Source organism: Parasteatoda tepidariorum, chromosome 11 (genome assembly GCF_982258835.1).
Source record: "Parasteatoda tepidariorum strain Cologne lab strain chromosome 11, Ptep-v5.0, whole genome shotgun sequence".
Lineage (NCBI taxonomy): Eukaryota > Metazoa > Arthropoda > Arachnida > Araneae > Theridiidae > Parasteatoda > Parasteatoda tepidariorum.
Genome location: NC_141765.1, coordinates 69079686 through 69105362, shown reverse-complemented (window position 1 = coordinate 69105362; position 25677 = coordinate 69079686). Strand labels below are relative to the sequence as shown.

Here is a 25677-nt window from a genome sequence, read left to right as displayed (position 1 = left end):
ATGTTAAATTAAAAGCCTTTATAATCATTTTGTTTTATTTTATAGGTAAATAATTTGTTAACAATACTTTTATTTCAGTTAAAAAAAAAATCTAAAACATAAGATTGTTTTACTTTTAATTAGTATGAAATAATATGAGCTTGTTAGATAAGTATTGATTCTTTTAATTAATTATTCAATTAGTTCTTTTTTTCACTCATCTATTACGTTTTTGTTTATATTTTGTGATTGACAATATTTCCATTTTAAATTAAAATCATTAGTTGATTATTCCTTAATTTAATAATTTTATCCATGAGATTTGTTAAAGCAGACTTTAAAAAATAGTATATATTGCAATTTTATTAATTTTATGTGCTTCTATATTTAATGACTTAATTTTTTCTGTTTGTTACCACTCCTATCCATAAATTATAATCTAACACAAGATAATTTTTTTAAAAATAAAAACATATTATTCTTTTTCTAGTTTTAAAATTTAGTGATTACATTTATATTTTAGTTAGTTTATTTTTACTTTCTTACTGTATTTTTAAAAATTAATATTTTTAAAACTTCTTAAATATTAAACATTATATATCTGTATTTAGTTTTTTTTAATATCGTATAAAAAGTTTGAAATATTTTAAAAGCGTTAAATTTTGACTTAATTTTTAAGATATTTATTACATTAATTTAAAAGCTACTAAGTTTTTAAATAACTTTATTTTATTTTACTAAAGACAAATATTTTTTTAATATATTTTTTACCATCCTTAAATTGCTACGTGGAAAGGACAAGGTCATGGACTTGTACTAATTGATGGGCTGCCCAAATTTGCATTGAAAATCTAAGGTAAAAAGATTTTAAAATGCTAGGTAGTTGCTGATGAGACATTGATTTAATCTCTTGCTGTTTTGCTGTGTTTCATGCTGTTTATTGTTTGTTAAGAATTAGAACAGCAAAAGCTACCTTTGAAAATGAAAAATTTCTAGATACTTTTATTATTTACCTGTACTATAAGTTCAATCATTTTGATTTAGAAAGAAATTACATTATAAGAGGTTTTATATCCAATACTTACTGATTTTATTTTTAAAAAAATGAAAATAAAAATCAATATAGGATTTTTATTAATACTGTAAATGGATTTCTCATAAAACTATAACAAAGTATATCTTCTTCTTCTTCCTTATCCCCAAAATTAGCAGGGCTAAACTATGTCCATGAAATTCATCACCCGGAGGAAGTCGGCCACCATAAGTGTGTTATTAAGAATGTCCCTTTTGTCCAGACCTAGACAGTCCAGTATATGTTGGGGGGAAGCCTGCATGTTGTGGCACCTGGGGCAGTTAGGGTAGATTTTAATACTACCCTCAAAAGAAAGGGACTTAAGGTGGCCGCTGATAAGCCTGGTAAGTGCAGTCTGGTCCTTGCGGTTGCACCGAATGTTGAGTGCACCTCCTGGACTGGTGCTCTGGTACCAGTGATGCTTGGGGGGTACGAGCCAGGAAGCGAGGTCTTCTTTTTTCTTTTTTGATGCCAGCTCCATGAAGGTGAGGGAATTTGGACTTATCAGATTTTCTTTCGTCCCCTCCTTAGCCAGAGTGTCGGCGATGTCATTGCCCAGAACCCCAAAGTGAGAAGGGATCCATTGGAGGTGGACTTCACGCAATCGTGAGAGGATTTTAATTTTTTGTAGGATTGAAGCACCTGTTTTGTCTCTCACCTTCCTCCAATGCGTTAAGTATTGTATGGAGCTGAGGCTGTCAGAGAGGATCCAGATGTTATTTTGATCCTGTAGTGTTAGAAGAGAATCCAGGGCAGTAACAAAGTATATAATAACTATAAGAAAGGGGCATGATCTACAGAAGAACTATCAAAATAATGAAATTGATTTTCAGTAAGCACTATAGACACAGTCTATGTTTCTTAGTATGACCCACATTAAAATGACTTTTTAATTATAATAATTGATACATACAGTTCAGTTTGCTATTTTATTAACCAATGCTATTTTAATGCTCATTAGAACATCTACACTGAATGGCTGATTTTAATGACTGTAATTTCATTATTTTTTTTTAATTTCAAAAAAATCGATCAAAATGTAAAAGTTAAACATTTTTCCATTGATTATGAAACAATTAATAGCAAAAGTATCAAAGAAATTATTCAAACCAATATTTCATTTGATGTTACCGCTCAATAAATTTGAAACATTTTGAATTCTCTATGAATCAAGAAAAAGTGATGAGACCAGCTACTTTTCCTCCTAGGTGGACCTAAGCATATTTTATATTGAAAAATCAGTTGCTTTTCATTAGTGAGAATAAGAAGTGTATATAGAATTCTCATATGAAAATTGGAATCTCTAATATGCATTCATCAAAATTGTAAATTTCTATACAAAGAGTTCAATAAATTCATCAATCATAGTTTTCATGCTTGAAAATTGTATACACTCTTTATGTAAAATGTTATAATAGGTAGTTTACTTCAGAGTTAAAACATATGGTATTCATATTCCTTTTGATATTGTTTTAATTTAAGATATTGCAGTTCTCAGGAAGCATGTTATTTAGCAAAAACCAGCCTCATAACCAACATAATGCTATTGGTTTCAAATAGAAATTAATATATTTCTGAAGGGAGTGAATATTTGATAAAATTTTGTGTTACTATAGAGCGACCTCACATTATTATGTCCATTTTGGTTTGGACCACAAGGGTTGTTACATAGAGCATTGAATGTATAATTGAATCAGTATAAAATACTAGATTACAGAAATAGATTTATGCTTTGAATAGCTAAGTAAGAAAATTAAAAAAAAAAATTGAAATCAAGGAGATACCTGATCATGAATGGCTGAGCTAAACAGCAACCAGATGTGTATTTACTTCTTATTTGTTGCAAATGCAACATATTCCGAACTCTTTGAGATGGAATAGCCTTATCAATTTTAGTCATAATAAGCTATATAAAAGAAACAATATGTCAAATATGAGATGAAAATGAAATAATAGGAAAATCTTATTGATGAGAAAATAACTCACCCCATATGGAATTTTAAATTCTTCTAACATTGCCAGAGCAACCTCATCCCACTTTTGAAAGCCTACTTTGCCATCAACAAGAAGAAATGTTCTCTTTAAACTATCAAAAAATAAATAATCAAAAATGTATTTTTTGAATAAAAAAAATCGTGCTATTAAGTTTTATATGTACACCAAAATTAACATTCAAAAAAATTGTTTCAATACCACAAAAGTTTTATTTTTATAACACTTTTATCATCAATGGGGCTTGACAAAAAATCACTTATATTACAAAGTCGTCAACTAATCACTGCTTGTACTTAGTGGAAAACTTTATAGATTAGGCAAAAAATCATTAAACATAGTGCAACTGTCAACATTCTCAACTATTTTGTTTTATGAAATAATTATACAATAAAAGAATACCACTTGAATTACAATATGAGATGGGATTTGATAAACATAGTTTTTAACATAAAAAAGATCTAAAAAATACTAGAAATTCATAAAATTTTTTTTTGAGAAAAAACTATAAAGCTAGGCATTTTCCCAGAATTCATTGCAATTAAAAGTCCAAAAACTTTCGTCATACCAAGGCACATAAACAATATTTCGTTTATAAGAAATAGTAATAGGAATTGAGAAGCACTTCAGATTCATATTACATTAAAAATGACAAGTTTTATAGCTTTTCAAAATATTATGTTTTGTTCTAAAGATTGTTTCTAAAAATTTTGCCACATTGGGTTCAAAAGAAAGATATTTTTCTAAACAAAGTAAAAATGAAAATGTAAGAATTATCATTATTTTTACAAACAAATTGGAAATAATATACCAGTTCATTATTGTTTTAGTCAATTACACACAATTTTCATTATATCACACATTTTTGTCTTTTAACAGATGCAATATACCAAGAGGGCACACAAAGTAATTGAAAAGAGGGAACCCTTCAGTTTCAATGAGGGATGAATTACTTTATTTACATATACACTGAAGTGTCAGTGAATTACGAGCCGGCAATTTAATAGAAATAGTGTAGTGCTACGCATCATATCAGCATACAGAAGAGCAGTGCTGTAGTTGGGGGGGAACAGCATTCCCCAAAATATTTGTTTTCAGTAAAAAAGTTTTTTTAAATATTTGAAAAATATTCAAACCAATTTTTTTCCTTTTCATTCTTTTATTTCTTAATTTATTATTTTTTTTACAAAGTGAAACAAAAATTTCTGCTCAATTCAGGGAAATTCTTTTTTCTACTTTGACGGAAGTGTTGATTGCACTAGTCATATACAAAAGTGCAAATAAGGTTTCAAATCTGATTTGTGCAATTTTTGGAATTGTCTATAAACAAACACAATGAGAATATAAGAATAGTCCTGTTAAAATGTAATTTTGGAAATGTTTATCGTGCTTAAAATTTTTTAATGAAGTTGAAAAGCTAAAGAATCGGAGTAAATATTTAAATTGCATTTACCTGTATTTAATGAGAACAAAATCTTTATATAAAGTTGCTTTTATTTAATTTCAAGTGGTTTGTAAAATTTTGAATATTAAATGAGATATTTTGTTAAAACTGTTTCACATGTTTAATAATCTGGTAAATAAGGAAACCAATCTAAGAGCAAATAATTATGTTCAAGCAATACAAAAAAGAGGGGCTCATTTATAAGTGTCTTTATTCACTCATTTTTTATTTGAATAAAGACACTTTTAAAGTAAGTAACATAAGATATTGCAAATGTGAACTTCTCTTAAACTCTTACTGTAAACAAATCTGTATAGTACAGTACATACTACTTTTCAAGAGTGAATGAAGAATTGTGTATTCACTAATATTTAATAGAAAATTTATATAGTTTATTACATTATACAATTATTTTATAAAATAACTTAGATGGACATACCAAAGATAAAAATATTGTTTGTAGCCCAGGCGTTCGCAATTAATCCAATAATGGGTTGAAAATGGGGAGACATTCATGAAGAGCAAGACAATATGAGTCATGATTTATAGCTGCTCAACTACAAATGCAGGATGAAGTTCAAATTTTAATGAAAAGAACACGTCAAAGTAGTTTCGTTTCCTGGATGGTATTGTTACTATTCAAAACAATAATATTGATAACAAGTAATGAAACATAGCTTTTCTGTCTTCCTTTACATGATGAATGTAATGAATTATCAGGTTGGCCACTCAAATCAGATTTCAAATTTCCCAGAAAAATCATAAGATTTCCAGGTTAGTGTGTTAATTTTTTCTTATTAAGTAGAGGTGGGTACAAGAAAAGTGTCAATATTATAAAGTATTTTGCTTAAAATGTTATTTGTAATATATCATATTGAATAGATTGATAGATATATATTGCTTTTAATGAATAAAAAATGTTTTAAAGTGTTAGGTAGTTTTTGCACAAAATGTACCAAATAGAAATTACAGAGTGACCCAATAAAACTTTGGATAAGTACTGTTTAATATATTTTCCTTAAGCAAAAGAAAATAATTCCAGGTGATTATATATCAGTAAATTTTTATATTTATTTACATTTCAATATATAGTCATTTTATACTGTATTTTATCCAAGCAGTGCTCTTGATAAAGTTCATAAATATAATTTTCTTTAAACTAATATCTAAAGTAAAATGTTTAAGCAATGCTATTTGTTTTGAATTAGCACTAATATTTTAAGAGATATTCAATATTCGCTAAGGCAAAACTGTCAAATTTCTTGTTGCATATTCCATAGAAAAACACTAGATAAAATTCTTTAAATATTCTTTTTTTCATAGTAGAAAATTTAAAGAATTCCAATCTAACCACATGGTTTCTTTCATGGTTCACTAATATATTTTTGAAACTTATACCAGTTATAAAATTGATGATTAACAAATGAGGGTGGTCTCCACAAAACATTTATACCCTTGAAGGAAAAAGAATGAAGCAGGGCTTTGAATAATTTATGGATCATACGTATGGTTTCAAAATTGCTGTCAGTTGTTTATTTTTAGTTATGTTACTGATAAGTTTCTAAAAATGGTGCATGCACAGTAATTTTTTATAATTTACGTGTTTTGAACATTGTTTTATGCATTCTTTTTTCAACAGTGAACTCCCGAGTTAAAAGTCTGCTTGTGACTGTTTTATTTTAGCTTCCTGTCTTTCCAACACCAAGAAACAAAAACTGTTGACCAGACTTTATCATACAGAAATAAAACAAAATGTAAAAGAAGAAAACTGCTAATAATAGATAGTAAAATGTATCATTTATATTTAAAAAATTTAAGATGTGTGTCCCTTTTTTTAGTGTTTTGCTGGATTATCTAAAAATTTGCTTATCCGCACTTCATGGGCCACCAAGTTCTGCGGATAATGAGGAGTTTACTGCTATTATTCTACTTTTTGTAATTAGAATTTTCCGTTTCTTTAAATTGCAACTGCTTACAAAGTTCAGCAACATTAAAACTAGTTGATTGTATATTCAACAAATCTACTAGAAGCAATGAAATTTTAAAATTATGTGATTAAAAATATTATTACGTTTTCTGTAAAGTTAATGATAGTTAAATTAAAAAAAATTAGATTGCATCATTTTTAGTAATACATCCACTTAATTGCAGTTTTACCTCCTTTATTGTATTTCAGATAACTTGCTCATATGAATAAAATTTAATGAAAGCAAATTTATTTTAAATTAAATCATTGTTAAGTCTTACTGTTAAAAGAAATATTTATCATTGTCAGTTCTCGCTTTATTGCATAAAAAAATTTTAAGAAATATTTCCCCACAAGATAGAATCCTATTTCTTTTTTCAGTCAAGAATACAAGAGCTCTGTACTTCACAGTAAATTGTTTAACATTAAACAACATACTATGTAAGCATGGATGTAAAATTGAATATTTATTATTTTATTCATTTTACTTTTAAAAAAAAATGGACAGAGCGTATTCTAACATTTTTTTAATGAAAAAAAGTATAAATTATCAAACTATGCATTAGATTAGTTTAATTTAATTATCAATTTAAATGTTTCTCAAAAGGAAATTTTTATACATTGTAGTATATTTAGGGAGATCCAGCCATTACATAGTTTACTCACTGTTTTTTTTGCTCATACATAAAGATAGGTTGAAAATTTGCTAAAAAATTTTTTGTTCATACTATTTGTTTCTTTTAAATTTATTGATTTTTATTTTCGACATTCAGTGTACAATTAACTTCAAAGTTGATAATGCATGCTTTAATAATGTAATTTTTAACTAATCTGCAAAAGTCTGACCAATCTTTTGATAGCAAATAGCAATTTATTTTTATGTATTTCTGTTATACTGGGATCCATCTTAGATAATATAAGTTTGCAAGTGCATGATTCTTTTGATACTATTTGGTAACAAAAATATTCATGTAAAACTATCCTCTTCTATTTTCGCTTCAGATATTTAAAAACAAGTTATAGTTAATCAATAATTATGATATCTTATTATTTGCTAAACATTTTTCCATTTTTACTTCTGAAATTCTTTTTTTTCTCTGTATTATGAAGGTGAATCTTTTTAAAATCTATGGTCTAGAGCAATAGGCTTTAAAATTTATGCGCAGGCATAGATTTCAATTATTATAAACAGACATAAAAACATAGATATTCATAGTTTATATGTACAAGTTGTCTTTCTTGCCGAAAATAATTTTTACATAGTTTAAGAAAGCTTAATGAAAGTTTGTATAAATAATATGATAGTTTGAAAAACTTTCCGTAAGTCATTAAGTACTAATTGATATTTGTTTTCATAGTTTATTCATTATTCACTAGTCTGTTTTTATTTTTAAGTAGAAAGATAAAGGTAAAAACAGAAGAAAATTCTAGAATTCATTTTTCATCAAAAGGAGCTGATTTGTTGAAAATTCATTCAGTGTGAGTAGTATGTATTTATTCTAACAGTAATTAATTTTTTCTATATTTCAATATCAATGTTAGCTTTAAGATCTAATTTTTGTTTTTTGAAGAAGAAAAAATGTGTGGACGTAATTTAGATTTAATTTTTGTTTTAGATCATTTTTAATTGTCTTCCACACCTTTCCATGAAACAATATTTTATGTAAGAATGTCATATTGATCATGCAATTATTGATAATAAATCAATAAAGGCAATAAATCTATGTTGCATGCACGGTGGTCCACATATGATGTTTAAACTCGGAAGTCTAAGTAAATAGCTTTCATTTTTCTTGATATCTTAAACTCTTTTTCCAATCTAAGTAAAACTATTTAAAGAGGAATGTAAATTTTTATATTTATGAGTGACTCTTTTTTTTAATCCTTCAATATTTGAAATTAGCTGTATAACATGTGAAGTTAAAATGAAATGCAAGCAAAATTGTGCAAACAATAGATCCAAAAAGAAAGTAAAAGGTAATATTAGTATTGATTTTTTTATTGTTTCAGTGGAAATTTTTCAGAATTATTTTTTAAGTTTACTTTTTAAAACAATTATTACAACTCAAAACAAATTTCTGTACAGCTGCCCTATTTGTTCATCTACACTTCCCTAATATGTAAACAAGTTATAATTTTAAGTACATTAATAGGATTGTTTGATTGTTAACAATACAATTTAATAATGTTATTTGTTTCACTTATAATGCTAAATCAATGGCATGACTTTAACTAACTTGATTATAAAGACAAGTATTGATGATTTAATGTAGCATATTTACCCAAAATTGATATATTTATGTTGAAAATTTATTTTTTAGTTATTTTTTTTTAAATACACAGTTTAGACTTATGAGGTTGGGCAGCTCTGACGAGCAGGGCACATTAACCAGAGGTCTATTGTACCCAAACCCTAAAATCATGATTAGCATGAAAGCCCTATGGCTGAAATAAAATTCAGCAAGCACCTTACAGGAACATCTTGCAGTTCCCAGGCATTGACGCTATGCTGCCCTAAATGTTCAAATCTTTTAGCAGAATAGTCCTCACAATCACAGAGTATGTTTCATGATGTCTCTTTTTCAAGATGACAACCCCTAGAAAGAGAATTGGATTCTATTCCCATTATGCACAGGTGTCTTCTGAGGATGCAGTGTCCAGTAAGAAGACCAATGATCTTCCTTAAACTGTTTCTATTAAGCTTTAAGAGCTCTTTTTGGCGTACACTAGGACAGTCACGATTTAGCTCCTTAGCTTGTCTCTGACCGTCAGCAGCGCGCCATTGCTCATGGACAATTTTGCCATAGAGCTTGAGTATGGATGCCCTAAATGAGGTGGAAGAGATTCCCAGTGCAGGTTCAGGGCCCCAGAAAATTGCATTAGAGCCAGTCCGTGCCACTTCATCAGCTAGCTCATTACCACCGATACCCATATGTCCAGGTACCCAATGCAGGGATACCCTGTTGTGGGTGGATAGGTCACAGAAGAGGTGAATTTACACCTTGACAGTGATAGGAGAGCAGCCTGACTGTCGGAACAGAAGTGGATAGTCGCATTTTGATATCCCTTGTCTAAGCATATCTTGCAGCACAAGATAACGGCATAGACCTCAGCCTGAAAAACGGTGGCATAGTTTCCCAGGGGAAAGTGAAGTTTGGTACCATCATTGGAGCAGTAAATTCCTGCTCCCGATTTGGCACCAATCTTTGAACCATCACTGTATCATATTAGACATTTGCCTTTAAAAATACACACAATTTTTAAAGCTTGGTATCAACTGATTTGAGTTGTCAACATAACAAACAAATGGTTTACCAAGAACTGGCAATGTAAACATCATCGTTCTTGGAAAATTGCGAGCTCAAGTTACAAACAGTTTCAAATTTTTAACATCGCAAAATCGGAGGCTGGAAAGTCTGGTCGGTTGAAGAAGTTCTAGTTATCTTGGCCAGGAAGGTAGGTTATACTTTAAAAGTCTTATCAATTGAGATAACAAATCATGCATAATTTTTTGTATTTAATTATTATAATATTAGTAATTGAAAAAATGACAGTTTGCACAAAGTCACCCCATCTGACAATACATGCCAACTTCTTCCATTTAGATGAGAAAAAATTCTTGTATATTTAAAGTGGATATAAAATTAATGCTTTACTATTTTATTTATAAGACCAGCTCATTATGCAGTGTACACACAATGTCTTACACTAATACTTACTCTACATTACTTTTATATTTTATATAAAAATAGTAACATATTAGAAATTTACTAGATTAAGCTACAAAGAGATTTTTAAAATTTTTATGCTTCATGTTTACATCAAAACATTATAAAGTATTTGGTTTTAATGAAAGTATGTTTGTAATATAAAAGTTATGTTACCATAAAAATAATGACATTAATAATGAAAATAATTATGAAAAATAAAAATTAAAAAGAATAATAAATTATATAAAATTAATTAAAATATTATCATTTATCTATTATTATGGTTTGAAGCGTTTAATTAAGATATTTTAGTTAATTCATTCCAAACTTTAAATGTTCCAGGTGTTTTTTTAAATGTATTTTTAAACTACGTACTCTTACTCCAGTGTTGGTTATTTAATTAATTTTTTTATTCTTTTCATTAACTCTTAAATGAAAAATAAAGAGCCCCAATGATTTAATATGTAGGTACAAACTCGACATTTCTGATCCCAAATTATAAAACTTGAATACTCAAAGATAATTTCATTTGAAAAGGATTTTTACGTTCAGAATTTTTCTAAATTATAAGGCAGGCATAAGTTTGCATGATGTTAAAATTTGTATTTCAATGAGTCAAAATTAATAAATGAAATTACATGAACAAGAACTTTTCAAGATAGAAAGTTTAGTTTTAGAAGCAGAATTTCTTCACTTATGTTACTTAAAATCTATAATTTGCATAATTTTAATTTCCTCTTATACAGGATTTTGAATTATGTCAAGCATTATAATGAAAAGCAATATATTTTTATTAAAGTTCTTCAGAATGCTTCCAAGCGGTTGCATGTGGACAAAGACAATTAAATTAGGGGAAACCTAGAGATAATTCTCTGTTGACTTAATTTATGCTTTCAAAATCAAATTAGATCTATAAATAAAAAATTTGTTGTGTAATTTTTGTATTGTTAATGGATATATCCTTGCATTTAAATAAATTTATGCAAGATACAGTCTTGATTATATATTAATCTAACTTCCAAGTACATTCAATTATTAGACAATAAGAATTCATTCATTTTCATAGAATGCACTTATTTCTGGGAAAACTAACTGCAAGAATAAATATAATCACTAAAACATGAATTCATGGTCAATACCACAAAATAATCATCATCAGTAAGTAGCTTCTTTGCATTATCAACTGTAAGTTTTATTTATTTCTGTCTAAGATATTAAACTATCTCATAAATGCATAGCTTTTATTTGAGAACTAAATTTTTAACTTTATTTTATTTAATAAACTATACATATTATGACAACAAGTTAAAATTTCCACATTTAATTGTAAAGGAAATACAAAACTTTTATTAATCTGGAAAGTAGCTCTATTATTCTACTTCAAAATAATTAAGTTCTATATGGGAAAAACTATTTTATATTTATACCCAATTTTAAAATAAATGTATTATGAGAGTACATGTGGCTTATGCATGGCACATCTTCTGGGCTGTTCAATGGTACGAGAAATACTTTTTAAAAATTTTCTTCTTGGTTCATTTATTAATTAATTATTTAAATGACTATTAGGCTCATTATACCTAAATATTTACTTAGGTATTAGATTTGGGGTTATCAATTACCCTTCCAGATAGGTCAATGATCTCTAGCAACCCTGAATAAATAGGAGGGATGCTGCTGGATGTATACTGATTGTCAATCGTTAGCTGTTGATTCATTAATGATGATCTGCTTCAGCATCTCAAAAAGTGTTGCATAATAGTTTTAGCTGGGTTCATAGCTGCTGGCCAGTAAATGGCTCAAACTACGTTGTGCACAGTAGGTCAGTCATTCACTTTCATATAAGTGAAAGAGACAGAAAGTGTACACTGACCTATCGTTTTAGCTGCTGGCTTCGTGCAATTTTGTGATGCTGAACCAGCAGATTTGTCTTAGCAGGGATATAATGAATGGTATTGCTGGAACAATATATTTTTTTGCATCAGTCCAACATTCATTTTTTCATTCTTAGTTTCTGATAAAAATATAAAGCTTAAGAGATTATTCTACGTGATAATTAACTTAAGCAACTTAAATTGGAACTAAATTAACTTGAATTGGAAATATTTTAAATTTCACAAATATAAATGAAACACAATAGAATGAATAGAGAAAAAAAAGAACTAATTTAATAACTAATTAAAAAAATGAATACTACTCTAACATTATTTCATACTAATCAAAAAGAAAACAATTTTATGTTTTTGAAGTCTTTCTTTAACTAAAATACCACCTTTTGTTTCTTGTTTTCCTTAAAAACTTTTGTATTAATTGGTTTTTGTGAACGGACCACTGTTCAATATTGCACCAATATTTGCAACTTCCCATTTTTCTGTACAGAAAAAAAGTTACCTTCACATAAAAAATTTTTTAGATCATTTTGGGAGGTGAAATTTCTATACTCAAGTCACTCCCATTGTTTTGAAATGCTTTCTTGAAGAAACAATAAAAGAAACTCAGCAGGCCTTAGTCTCTTTTAAGTGACCGTTATCTCAGCATCAGCAGATCATAAATTATATGGGCAGAATACCATCAGCACTAGTGAAAAGATCTAAGGTTATTTTCTTATCACAGTTTTAGATATTTTCAATATTTATTTTAGGAGTTTTATTTGATTAAGTTATTTTTAATTTTCAGTTTTCAACAAGCAAGCGGAAAACTTTTAGATGGGGGAAAAAACAGCAAAAAGGTTTTTTTCTTCTTAAATCTAGCCTTACTTGACTCCAGCGACTTCCTTACTCAGCACCGTAAGCAGTCACTTACTAAGTTTATACCTCAAAAAAGCCCAGGTTTCACCAGCGATGAAATTAATAAGAGAAATAACATTTTATTTTGCTATTAGGGAATTTTTTTTTGGCTATGTTCAATCGGTCCCTACGATCAGTAAAATTTTGAGAATGACTTGCAAAATTCAGCAGAGTTGCAGATGAGAGTGCAAGAATCCTTCCAACTGATTCCCGCACAGTGCAAGCACATGCGGATAATCAAGTTTTTCCTCGAATATTCAAAATGATTGGAGATTTCATACGGTATGCCAAAATGAATTGTGGTTGAATGAATTGTAAAAATGATGAAGGGAACAATATGACAACCCCACTTTTTGTGTATTTCATGGCAAAAATGACATGGTAAAGAAAAAATCTCCTTTTTGGGAATGGGGAAATTACACACTTTTTAAAAATATCCAATGAAAAAAGAAGTATGTTTAAACACTTTTTAAAAACGCTATACACCCTGTTTTATTAACTTGCTTACATTTGATATATAATATAAAGCATAATGATAATATAAAGAAATAACTTGTTTAAAAACTTTTAATAAAGTTTATTTGCATGAATTTTATCTAAAATGTTAGTATTTAAGAAAAGTATTTAGGATTGAAGTTGATTAACTAATTTAAGTAATTTTTAATTTATTAGTATGCTAATGTAAAAATAAAAACTAAACAGCAAAAACATCAAAAATAAAGTGTTTTTTCCACTTATTTACCACTAAGTCAAAAATATGGTAGGTTCTATTATTTTAACTTACAAAAAATAAGCTGGTTCATTAATAATGTAAAAAATAATAAAATTTTAAAAAGTTTCACGAAATAAAAATTAAAAAACTATGAGAAAGTACACAAATTAAAAGTGTGTTCTGCAAGCATTTTTAGAAGAAAGCACAAACTTTTTGACCTTTAATATGACTTTTAGGTAACTAGAGAATAACCCTAAAAAGCAAACAATAAGAAAAACTCAGATCTCAATTTTCTTGCATTTTATTACTTATGGAGGAAACAATGCAGTACTCCAGCCTTTAATATGATGCACTATTTTTTGAAGTTAAAAATTTAACGATATAATGGAATAACTCTAAATATTTTAGCTCATAGGCCCACAAATTTTAGGACCATTTATGACAGGGCTCCCTAAAATTCAGGTTTTTAAGAAAAAGCCCAGACCACATGGTTTTTTTTTTAGGAGATTACCTAATTTCAATTAGAGATAAGTGGGTTTTTTTCTTATATTTTTCATGCATACTTAAATATATTAAATACAATAACAAGACATAGTGTACCTATACTAAAGAAATATTTTTTGATAATTACCACAGGGAAAAATAAAAGAAATTGCTATGAGAATAACTATTTCAGTCATTTTTGTGCCTTTTAAATGGATAATGAATTGCATAAAGATGAAGTTACAGAAATGACTCTTTATAAAATGTAAGCCATTTTAAGCTATGTGATTAGTTTTAAATTATAAATAAACACATAATTTGCTGTAAAGTTATGAATGGAAGTTTTAGAAGTATTGTATAGATTCATGAAATGAAATGCACACATCTTTTTATGGCACATGATGTGTTAATCTGTGTTTCTCAATGAATGAATTCCTTATATGTCATACAATGTACAAGATATCACAACTTTTATAATTTTTGCTTCGATATGAATAAAAAAAGATAATAAATTTCAAATATTCAATTTAAGATTTTAATGAACTCAACTTATTTGTTTATTTTTTGAAGTATTTAAACATAACAGAAAGTAAAATTTGCTTTTCAGTCTTTACATGATTTCACAGTTTCAACTGAACTAATCAAAAATTAAAGAATATTTTTTCAAGTCCAGTTGCCATAAGAGAAGCAGTGAATAATTGAGTAATTAGATGAGATGTTTTAGCTTTTCATTTTATATTCAAAATTATGATTTTCTGCACATTATGAGTTCAATATTCTTAACTTTACCTTTTTTTTTTTTTTTTGCAAAAGGTATAGTCTGTAATAGAAATTAAAATAAAATGGGAATATCTAGGTAATTTTTTAAAATCTCATTACAGACAATTTTTTAACTGAAAAACTTATTTCTGTATTCTTCTGTATTGTTCAAAAATATTAATTCATTTTGAGATATTGGATACATATATCGTTTGGTTTAGTGTATCAAACCATGAACCAATCTAAATAAATTATACATAGAGTGTATGCATATTATACATAATTTGTTTTTCAGATAAATAATGTATTTTATTTTGGTAATACATTTTTTAAATCATTTACATTATTTTTTCACATATTAAGTTCATTTATATTAAAATTTGTTTATAAATATCAGATAGCTGAAATATGTTTTACTTCTTAAAATCTTGTATATAAAGTTACAAAGTTAAACTAATAATAAGTTGATAGTTTGAAAGAACAATTTGATTTGATAATTGCAAAAAAATTGATTGGAACTGATACAATTTGAAAAAACCTACTTGGTGAACAAAAATGTTTTTTTATTATTTTTTATTTTATGTGGGTCTAATCTGAGAAAACCCATTGGGCTCTTCTGGGCTGAGCTCACTTTGGCAAACAATGATTATTAGCAAATAAAATAACTTGTCAAATTTTTAGATGGACTACATATAGAGTGTAACAACGTCAGGGCTAGAATAAGCTATGAAGTGTCAAAAATAAACAACACTGCATACTTTTGGTAAGCTAATCAAACAGTGTTATAAACCAAGTCTGGTGTAGAAAAGACTATTGGAAACATTAAAGGTCATGAGGCATGTGTTTATCAAAAGAAAGTTAATCTGTGAAAGGGTTTAAGACACAAGAATTAAGCACAGATCTATTTTGAATTTTTGAGCCTTAGTTCAAATTATTTTGAAATTGAAAGTAAACACATTACTGCAGAAGAACAATAGTTTTTCATTCTTTACTCTAAAAGAAAATTATATTGAAAAGAGAAAATGAAGAATATATTTTCACAGAGTTAAAGGAATAAGAAGATATGTTTTAATTGAATTTTAGAAATTATATTTCAATTAAAGCTTAAAACATTTTGAAAGATAGGCAGTAAAATGTATTACTTAGTTCTAGTTTTTAGATATCCTTCAACAGCTTTAAGAAAACCTTCTGGTTGACGAAAACCATAGCCAGGCATATCAACAAGAAAAAGGCTATTTCCAACTTGGAAAAAATTTACAATTTGTTCCTGACCCTAAAAAATTGATTACATTAAATACAATTTTATAAAAACATATCTATTTAATGTACCTTCTTTCTATAATTATTGTTTTTTAAATATAGAAAAAAGAAAAATCATCAAAAATAACATAATATTGGCAAAGAAATTTTCAAATTAGTTACACTAAAAAGAATCCGAAACACACTTTATACTAATAATAAATAATAAAATTAAAATGTTCGCATTATATAATACTTCAAATTACGTGTAACATCTTAATTTCAAATAAAGTTAGACATTGATTTTAATATTCAAATATTTTAACTAAAAAAAGTGGTGAACACTTTCAAATATTTATATAATAATAAATAAAAAAAATTTTTAAAAATGTTATAAACTTTAATTATATTTTACTGATTTCAGCAAGGTAATCATGCAACATAAAATTAAAACATTTTTTTTCCAAATTTAAATATAGTTCCTCTTTGTTCAGAAACATGAATGTTATAATTTTAAAATTTTCTATATGAAATTCAAAAGAGGAAATTGCTGTTAAGAGATTATTTAAAGAAGGACAATAATTAAATATACCAAAGCAATCTGGAATATAGTAGAAGAAAGAGTTTAAAACTAAAGTACAATATTTGTTTAAAAAGATAGGTAAAAAAATCAATGTATTATGGACTATTTTTGTGCCTCAAAGTGGTTTGGTACTTTTTAAAATTTATTCAAGTAGAAAAGTTTCCTGAAAGGGTCAAGATTTTCAAATTAGTTGCTTCCATAGAAATTGAATCATGCATTTATAAATGTCTCTTGTCCATAAAATTTTCAAATGAGAGTTAGAAGAATTTCAGCAGCAATTAATGCTATTTTGTATCTAAATAGCTTAAAAAAAGGACTCTCATGCTTTTTAACTGGAAGCACACCTATTTACAGAAAGTTGAAATTGAGAAATCAGAAGTTTTAAAATTCTTTAATAGGCAACAGAATAACTGCAAATAAAATGAAAAATAATAAAAATATATTGAAAAAGAAATATAGATACAAGAACAGGCAAGTTTAAAGGACAATATTTATAAATTTGCCAAAAATTTTTTACTTATAATGAATTTTCAACATACCCAATATTAAATTAAAAATAGAATGTTTATCATCATTTTGAATAAGACATAACTATCTTGGTTGCATACTTTTATAATAATTTATTTTAAGCTAAGTTGCTTTTTTTCTCCAAAACTTAAGTTTGGTGGGGACGAGTCACAAAATCAAATATTTTATCAATTGTTTAACAAAAAAATCTAATTAATTTTATCCAAAAATACAGGCTTGATTTATCATTATAATGATTATTCAAATTAGTGATAAAGCGTAATGAAATTTAATTCAAAACTAATAACTGAACAATAAAGCGTTTCAAAGATCAGCTACAACATTTGAAATCTGTTTTTAAAATTGAGAAGAAAAAAAAAATCAGTATTTTTTTTTATTCATAGTTCATATTTCATTTAGGTTTAATAACACTTCCTTAGTTTTTTTATCTTTAAGTTAGTATTTTTTGTAGTTTGGGAAATCAGCATTAAATGTCGACTGGGAGCTTAGGTATTAACACAACATCAGAAGTACGCATTTTACAATTTTTATAAAAGATATTAAAATTCCGTATGAAAGCAATATTTTAATGAGAAAAAAACTTAAAATGTTAAAGCATTAGTTTTTTTTCTCAAACTTCTAAACAGTAAAATTTAATGAAAAAAAAAGGAAAAAAATTTCAAATGATTACTTTAAAAGTTAGTTTAATTCAGAAAATATGCACAGAAATCTTAATATTAACAAGTCCAAACTAGCTGAATGGAATTATTTGTTCATTTAAGCCTATTATCAGTAAATTAAAAATAACTATTAAAACATGTGATAAGGTAATTTATGAAGAACATAGTATTTCCTACTATAATCTGCATCTATGACTTGCGAATGTTCCAGATATTAGCTTTTTATTTCAATCTTAGATATTTTTCAGGTATATGGTTTATTTAAACTTGATAAGACTTAATGTAACTTTCAATTTTATTGAGAATTGCAATTTACTTTACTTTGAAACATTAAAAAAAAAAATGCTTGCATTTTCTAATTGTTTATCAAGTGTTAAATTTTATTGCTTTATTAAGCAGTTAATAAATAAGTATGAAATAAATAGGATATAAAAACAAAGCAATATAATACTACGAATATTTTTTAATTAAGGAGAAAAAAAAAGAAATGTGTAAAATTTTCTCAACATAGAAATGTGAAACTTCAATATTTAATTTATTAAATTGATACAAAATTTAACAAATAAAGATATATAATAAATAGTATATATCATTAATATATATATATAATATTGGCAGTCGTGTGAGTAGGACAAACAGGCACAGGATTTTAAACAAGAGCAAATTAATTTTAATAACTTATTAGAATGAGAAAATGAATATCTAAGTGACTCAAAATTGTTGTGCTCCTCAATAAAAGTTAGGGAAAATCTTACAAAGTAAATTTGTAATCTGTCTCCTTTTAGGGAATAAGGAAAATCTTAGTAATTGTTATTGGTTCATTAAATAGGGCTAGAGAAATTTCGCCTAGCTTTCTTAGGAGTTAGCAAAGGGGGGAATGTTAATTAAAGCATACTTGAACTAAAAGTAGATTAAAAGACAGGATGTGAATTTTAAAGTGTGAGAAAGAACGATTCGTTTTGAATGAAAAATTAAGAAAAAGATTTACAGAAAAAGATTAGTTGAAGCTTTTTATGTTACATCCTCCCTCCCTAAAAATTTTAATCACCATCTAAAAAAAAATATTTTTTCTTAAATTTTCACCTAATTGCAAAATTTTCCCTATGATAGAAGAGCAATTAAAATGAAAAGAATAAAATTTGCAATATGAACAATATATAAAAGTAATATGAATTATAAAAAATACACATTTGTACACAGGGTAAAAATTTTAACACAATTAAAATATTCTAGAAAACAAATCAGTAGTAGTGCTACCAGCAAATTTAAAAGTTTGATTTTCATTTTTAACAGTTTTTTTCAGTTCAAAGTTATGTTTATATTTCTTAATGACAGTCCTTCATCAATAAATACTATTCTTACCTTTTCTTTCCTTTATAATTGTAAATTTCCATATGCATTTTAAAAATGCAAATATTCAAAAACATGATACATAAAAATATGAAAATATAAGTTGACATTCGTTTCTTTCTTTTATTTTTTCTTTTCTCTCTTTTATTTATTTTTGCTTTCTTTACATTTATTTTCTTTATTGGTATTTTGCTTGAAATCATTAACCAGGATTTCAGGAAAAGTGTGTAAGGACAAGTTGCTTTTATAATCAGAAACGGTGATCAGTTTTCTCAGATTTTGTATTACAACCTGTTTAACACAATCAATCACTAATTGAAATCCAATGCAAGCTTTCAAACTTAATATGGTATAAAGTAAATCAGTCTTTTAAATTTGACAGACCTAGTTATTTTTCATATTTTTTAATCTAAAGTGCAAGTGTGGTTGAGTTTCAAATTACCTTTAGTTTTTTTTTACATTCACAAAGATTTTTCTTCCATTTTGGACGTAAATTTTTTCAAAATTTTTAATTTGGATATATTTTTAAAGTACTTTTTGTGTCAAGATTTAAATTGGTAGTTTAATTACTCACAATTGGGTGTTAGGCAATTATAATATTTTCATTTCTACTTTGAACGTATTTTTTAATGTATACGGATACTAATTGTCAATTTGTGTTTGATCATTTTCTTATCTTTATGTTCGAAAAAAGTTCAGCAATAAAGAAACTTTGTTTATGGAAAATACTGAGACAGACTGTGTGAATTGAACACCAACGTTGGACTCAAGCATTAATATGTCTGGTTGATCTTCGGGTTTATCTTAATTAAATTTTAAAAACTAGAATTTTAACCATTTTCTAAATTATTTGTATTAATTTCAACATGTCTTGATACTTCCATATTTAATTTATAATTTTTGCCACACTGTAATGCCTTTGAAACATTAAAAATAAATTTCAATTATTAAATATTACTCATAGAAACACATAAAACAATAAAAACGAGAATAAATATCCTTAACATTTTTATGCTAATAAAATTAATCAATTTATTGACCCCCCAAAATAAAATTCCATAAGGGAAATTTTGTTTTTAATAATTGTAAGAAATTTTAAAAATATTTTCAAATTATTAAATATTAAAACTCAGTTTCACAATAAAAATAAGCTCCATACACAAAAAGTAAATATTATCAATTGAAATATCAATGATAAGAAAAATTAATAGCTTATAATCAAAATCAATAATCATTTTTGCTAATTAAACACTAATTACTTTTGTAATTATGAAATATTTCAAAATTAATTTTAGAACAAAAGTACAGATTTAAATCAACAAAATAATAAATCGTCAATATAAATATCATTTACCAAATAAATATTATTTCTTATTAAAACTTATTCAAATTATTTAAACAGGAAATCAGATTTAATAAAATTTTTATCCTCCAATGTAGTTCTCTATAATTATGATAATAATATCTATTAGTATTTCATTCATTAATTTAAATGGAAATCAAATTCAGTTAATGCTTCCATAGCTCACAAGATTTCACTCATATACATGATCATATTTTTCACTACAAATCACTTTTGAAGAGCACAGATTCCCAATAAATTTTGAATTAATTGCTATACCACAATCTTGCAGAAGAATCACTTTAGCTGTTATGCAGAAACATTGTCACATTGAAGTAGATTTTCAACAGCTGAGCTTTTTTTTTTTTTTCCTTTACTAGCGGAGCAAACAAAACTTCTTTTTTTTTTTTTTTTTTTTGCTTCGGTTTTTCCTTTATAACAGCTCCATTCTTCAGCTCAGTGGTCGGTGCTCCTATGTTATTTTTTTTAACTTATATATTTGCAAAGCAAGGAACATTTTATTAATTCTTCTCCCGATTTCATCAGGTTTTATCATCTTGCCGGATTCCACAGGATTTTTAAAAAGAGCAAATTAATTTTATTTACGCATCATTATGAGAGAATGAATATCCAAGTCACAAAGTCATTGGACTTATTCATAAAAGTTATGGAAAATCCTGCAAAGTAAATCCGTAATATGTCTCATTTTAGGGAATAAAGGATATTTTAGTAATTGTAATTGGTCTATTAAATAGGGCTAGGGATATTTAGCTTTCTCAGGAGCAAATGTTAATAAATTCATACTTGAACTAAAAATGGATTGAAACACAGGATGTAAATTTTAAAGTGCGAGAAAGGGCATTTCGTTTTTTATAATAAATTTTAAAAATGATATACAGAAAAGGAATAACAGAAAAAGATTAGTTGAAGCTATTTATGTTATACATATTACCCGGATACCCCCTTTGGGGGCGGGACGGGGTTTAGCAATAAATTATGCTATACACATATATATAGTATATGAATTTATGCTGTAAAGAGTTTAATGGAATTAGGTTGCAAAAATTAAACACCAATAACTAAATCAAATGTTCAATTAAGGGGTCAATAAACAAAGTGGTCTTACAGGAACAGAACTATTAAAAATTTGAAAATCTAATACGTTTTTTTAAATTTTGTTTTGGTAATTACACTAGTTTGCATTGATTATTTAAAAAAGGAGATCCTTTGTGAAAATAATAGGCAGCTAGTGTGTAATTATATTTTGAAAGAAGCTATCACAATAGTGATTTTTATTTTACTAATATTAATCTTATATTATCTAAACTTTTACTGAATCCAGTTTCAATAACAGCTCAACTCAAGCAAGCAGTATTTTTCATTTGTGTAGCTAGATCATATATACATTTTAAGATTAACTTTTTGTTGCAACCTAAAGGTACACACAAAAAAAATAATTCGTATGCCATTGAAAAAATTGTTGATAAGGAAACAAACAGATTATTTTTCTAACGATGTTGTTTCTAGAATTCAGTAAAAATAATTAAATTTTATAGCGGATCAAATTATTTTTGTCTTGTTCAGCTTCAAAAACAACCAAAGTGAAATTTAATATTATCTAGATTATTTGAAATTAGCTTCTTTTTAAGATAGCACAAGATTTTTAATTAGTGTGCCTTTTTCTGAAAAATAAACCAGGAGGACAAATAATGCTAATAAAAATTTATATAACATTCAAATCTAAACCAATTAAATGATTGACAAAAATTAAAAAAATGATAACATTTTATATAAGGAAATTAATTTTTATTGCATCAACACCAACAGCATTTGATGTGTTTTTCTCACCAACCACTTTTTGCTTATTTTTTAAGTGCTGCTTTCGTCATATGCCAAAAAAGGAATGAAATATTGCAAACTCAATTAAATTCAAAGCTCACTTGCGTTACAACCATTGTTTCACAACACAAAACATGCATTTCCCCAAGAAAAAACTGCAGATCTATATCAAATGCTATTTTCCAGGCATCAGTTTTGTTACCAGTATGTTGCAAATTTCATAAAAATATAGACAAAACTTTTACACAGTATGTGTATAAGTAAGACAAAAAGATAAATGCAAAACTGTTAGTTAATGATGCTAAACATATACTACAGTGTAAAGTCGCGTATCCGGAATCGGTGGGACTTCCAGAAGTCCGTATAATAGATTTTTCCGTATAATACACCCCAAAGGTAAACAAAGCTTAAAATTAATTAATAAACAATCTGAATCTAAGAAGCAAAAAATAAATAAACACTATTTTTAAGGGGAATAATGTTTTAGCATTAAAATATCTAATCAATAAAATATAAAATATTAGAAAAAAATATTATTGCTGAAAATATGGAAAACGAAAAAAATTTAACAGTTACGAAAATATTAATCCGCCATTTTGAACTAGAACGATTCAAGCAGGAAGGGGAAATTCTGGAACAAAGCTTAAAATTATCTAAATCTAAGAAGCAAAAAATAAATAAACATTATTTTTAAGGGGAATAATGTTTTAGTATTAGAATATCTAATCAATAAAACATGAAATATTAGAAAAAAAATATTATTGCTTAAAATATAGAAAACTAAAAAAAATTGACATATGAAAATAATAATCCGCCATTTTTAACTAGAATTATTCAAGCAAGAAAGGGAAATTCCCGTCATTCATTAAGGTGGGTAGATGGAGGAGAAAAATTCATTTCCTCCTTATTTGTAAAAGAAAATAAGTGTAAAGAGGAGATCATTTAAGTTGAGGGTGGGGAAGTAACAAATTATTGTTTTCTCTCCTATCATTGGCTATCAATCAAGCATAAAGGCGGGACACGCTGATTGGGTTCTCTTTATTTTTTCTTTTATGACTGAAAGAATCTGCTAAAGAAAGAATGTTACCCCCTTTTCCCCCGCCTCCTAAATATTACATGGTATGGGGAAGAACGAATGTTTTGTTTCTCAAGGACGTGTATCCTTTTAGACCTATTCAAATTTTCCATTCTGACTCCCCCCCACCTTAACGCTTGCCCCGTTTACCCTTTTCCACAGTATTTCTTCTTTCAATAAAAAGATTCCAGGAAATGCCTCTTTTACTAGCCACCTGCATGGGAAAGGAGGGGGGGAGGGGGACTCAGTTACAGTCTTTTGAAAACAAATCTCCCTCTTTTTCCTACATTCCAAGGGAGGAGCGTCACTAACGGTCACTCAATGGTCTTGGTAGATCTTCACTTCCCCTTTCTGGTGATTTATGGGTTCGATGCATGAATCAGAGGTTCAGTGCAAGCTAGAAAAAGAGAAAATGTGTCAAAAGATTTTTTTTTTTTTTTAAGGAAAGGGGAAGATGGATAGATGTTTGTTTATTTTGATTGTTAAAAAGTGTCCGGGAAATCGACCCTTCCGGGAAAGGGACGTCCGGATATGGGATCAATTAAGCATAAACACACAACTTTATTTAAATTTTATTTAAATTATATTTAAATTATTTTTAAGTAAATTTATATTATTACTAGTTTATATGATTTGAATTTGGTTTCAACTGCCTTGTGCGCTGTTCCAATTTGAATTTGAATTAATGTAGTTATGGTTATTTTTATTTTTCTACCTCCTGTTTAATTAATTTCACTTAAGAACTTGAATTAACGTTCGGATATGGGACGTTACACTGTATATATAAAAAATAATAAACACATTGAAGTGACTCATCCATAAAGCATGCATCAAATTTCTTTTCATCAAAATAGTTAAAAATTATTCATTGCTTTAGTAAATGCAGAGCAAAAAGAACTTGACCACACAGTCCTATTAATCTTTTCACATACAACATATTTACTTTTTAATGCATAATGCAGCAAAGTCAATATTCCCAGTTCTATTCAAAACGAAACTAAATGCTTTTAACTAAAAATTATTATCTCACATTTGGTTGAAGTGCCAAGATTCTGCACATCACTTCAAAAGTAATTTAAGCATTCTTAATTTATCCGGGCGGTGTAGATAGATTGAAATCTAAACCAATTGAATTGAATTTAAAAAATATAAGAGGAAATGGATTGGTTCTACACAAACCTGAAAAATTTAAAGTGATGCAAGTTTTTGATTGGAACCCTCAGGGCAATACACTAAAAAAGAAGAACAAAAAATTCTTGGCAAAGGACGATTGTTAATGATTTGAAAACAATAGGAAAAACAAGGCCACAGAGGCAAAATATCTGGCTACAAATAGAGTGAGATGAAAGCTATGATAGAAGCCTGAAGATGGAAAGATATGATGTAAGTAGATAGATTGAAAAAAAAAGGATAATTCTTTAAACTTAAAAAAAAAAAAAAAAAATCAGAAGTAGATTTTCGGGCAAATTCATAGTGGGCAATCATACTTGAAATAAAAACAGATGAAGATTTTGCACATGCGAATCTCTTCAAATTTAATATGAAAACACACCACTAATAAAAAATAAAAAAGTAAATCAGTTCCTAACTTTAAAAAAAACATCCTTGTAGTGAATTCTGAAGAAATTTATGCCCATCAACTAAAACATTGAAAGTATAAAGTCAAAACCTTTGCTCCTTCCACTATCCTGATTATTACACTTATCTGCAAGCAAAAATACAATCCAATTCCTACATTAGTAGATATTACTGGTAATGTTGCTGAAAAAAAAAACCCTGGAAAACAGGCACAGATGCATAACAAATTAGCAGCCATAATATATATTAACAAGTATTTATGTAAAAAAAAAAAAAAACTTGAAGAAATTGTAATCTCGTAATTTTATAGTTTAAATAAAAATTATATTTAATTTATTGTAGTTAGATGAAAACTTAAAAGAACAAGTAAAGTAACTTGCCTAAATATTGAAATTTTTTTCATAACCTAATAATAATAAAAAATCTTCATATTGCATAAATTTTTTTTAAAGGGCGTAAAAAAACAACTTTAAGCAATAAAAATTCGAAACATATAAATAAAATTAAAGAATTTACATAAATTGAATTGACTAACAAAACTGAACAGTGCTATTTTGAGCTTGATTAATTATATCATAAAA

General features: G+C 27.0%; 1 protein-coding gene across 3 annotated transcripts in view; it reads right to left on the bottom strand.

Moving 5' to 3' along the window:
- LOC107456901 (GTP-binding protein 8) overlaps nucleotides 1–25677 on the bottom strand; it is a 54069-nt gene that overhangs the window by 12156 nt on the left and 16236 nt on the right. For all 3 annotated transcript variants that reach the window (XM_016074875.5, XM_043040069.3, XM_016074877.5), the window contains 3 exons: nucleotides 16046–16176; nucleotides 3038–3137; nucleotides 2836–2957 (listed from right to left, as the gene is read on the bottom strand). In XM_016074875.5, coding sequence (XP_015930361.1) covers nucleotides 2836–2957; nucleotides 3038–3137; nucleotides 16046–16176 — 353 coding nt within the window. The remainder of the gene's footprint in view (nucleotides 1–2835; nucleotides 2958–3037; nucleotides 3138–16045; nucleotides 16177–25677) is intronic.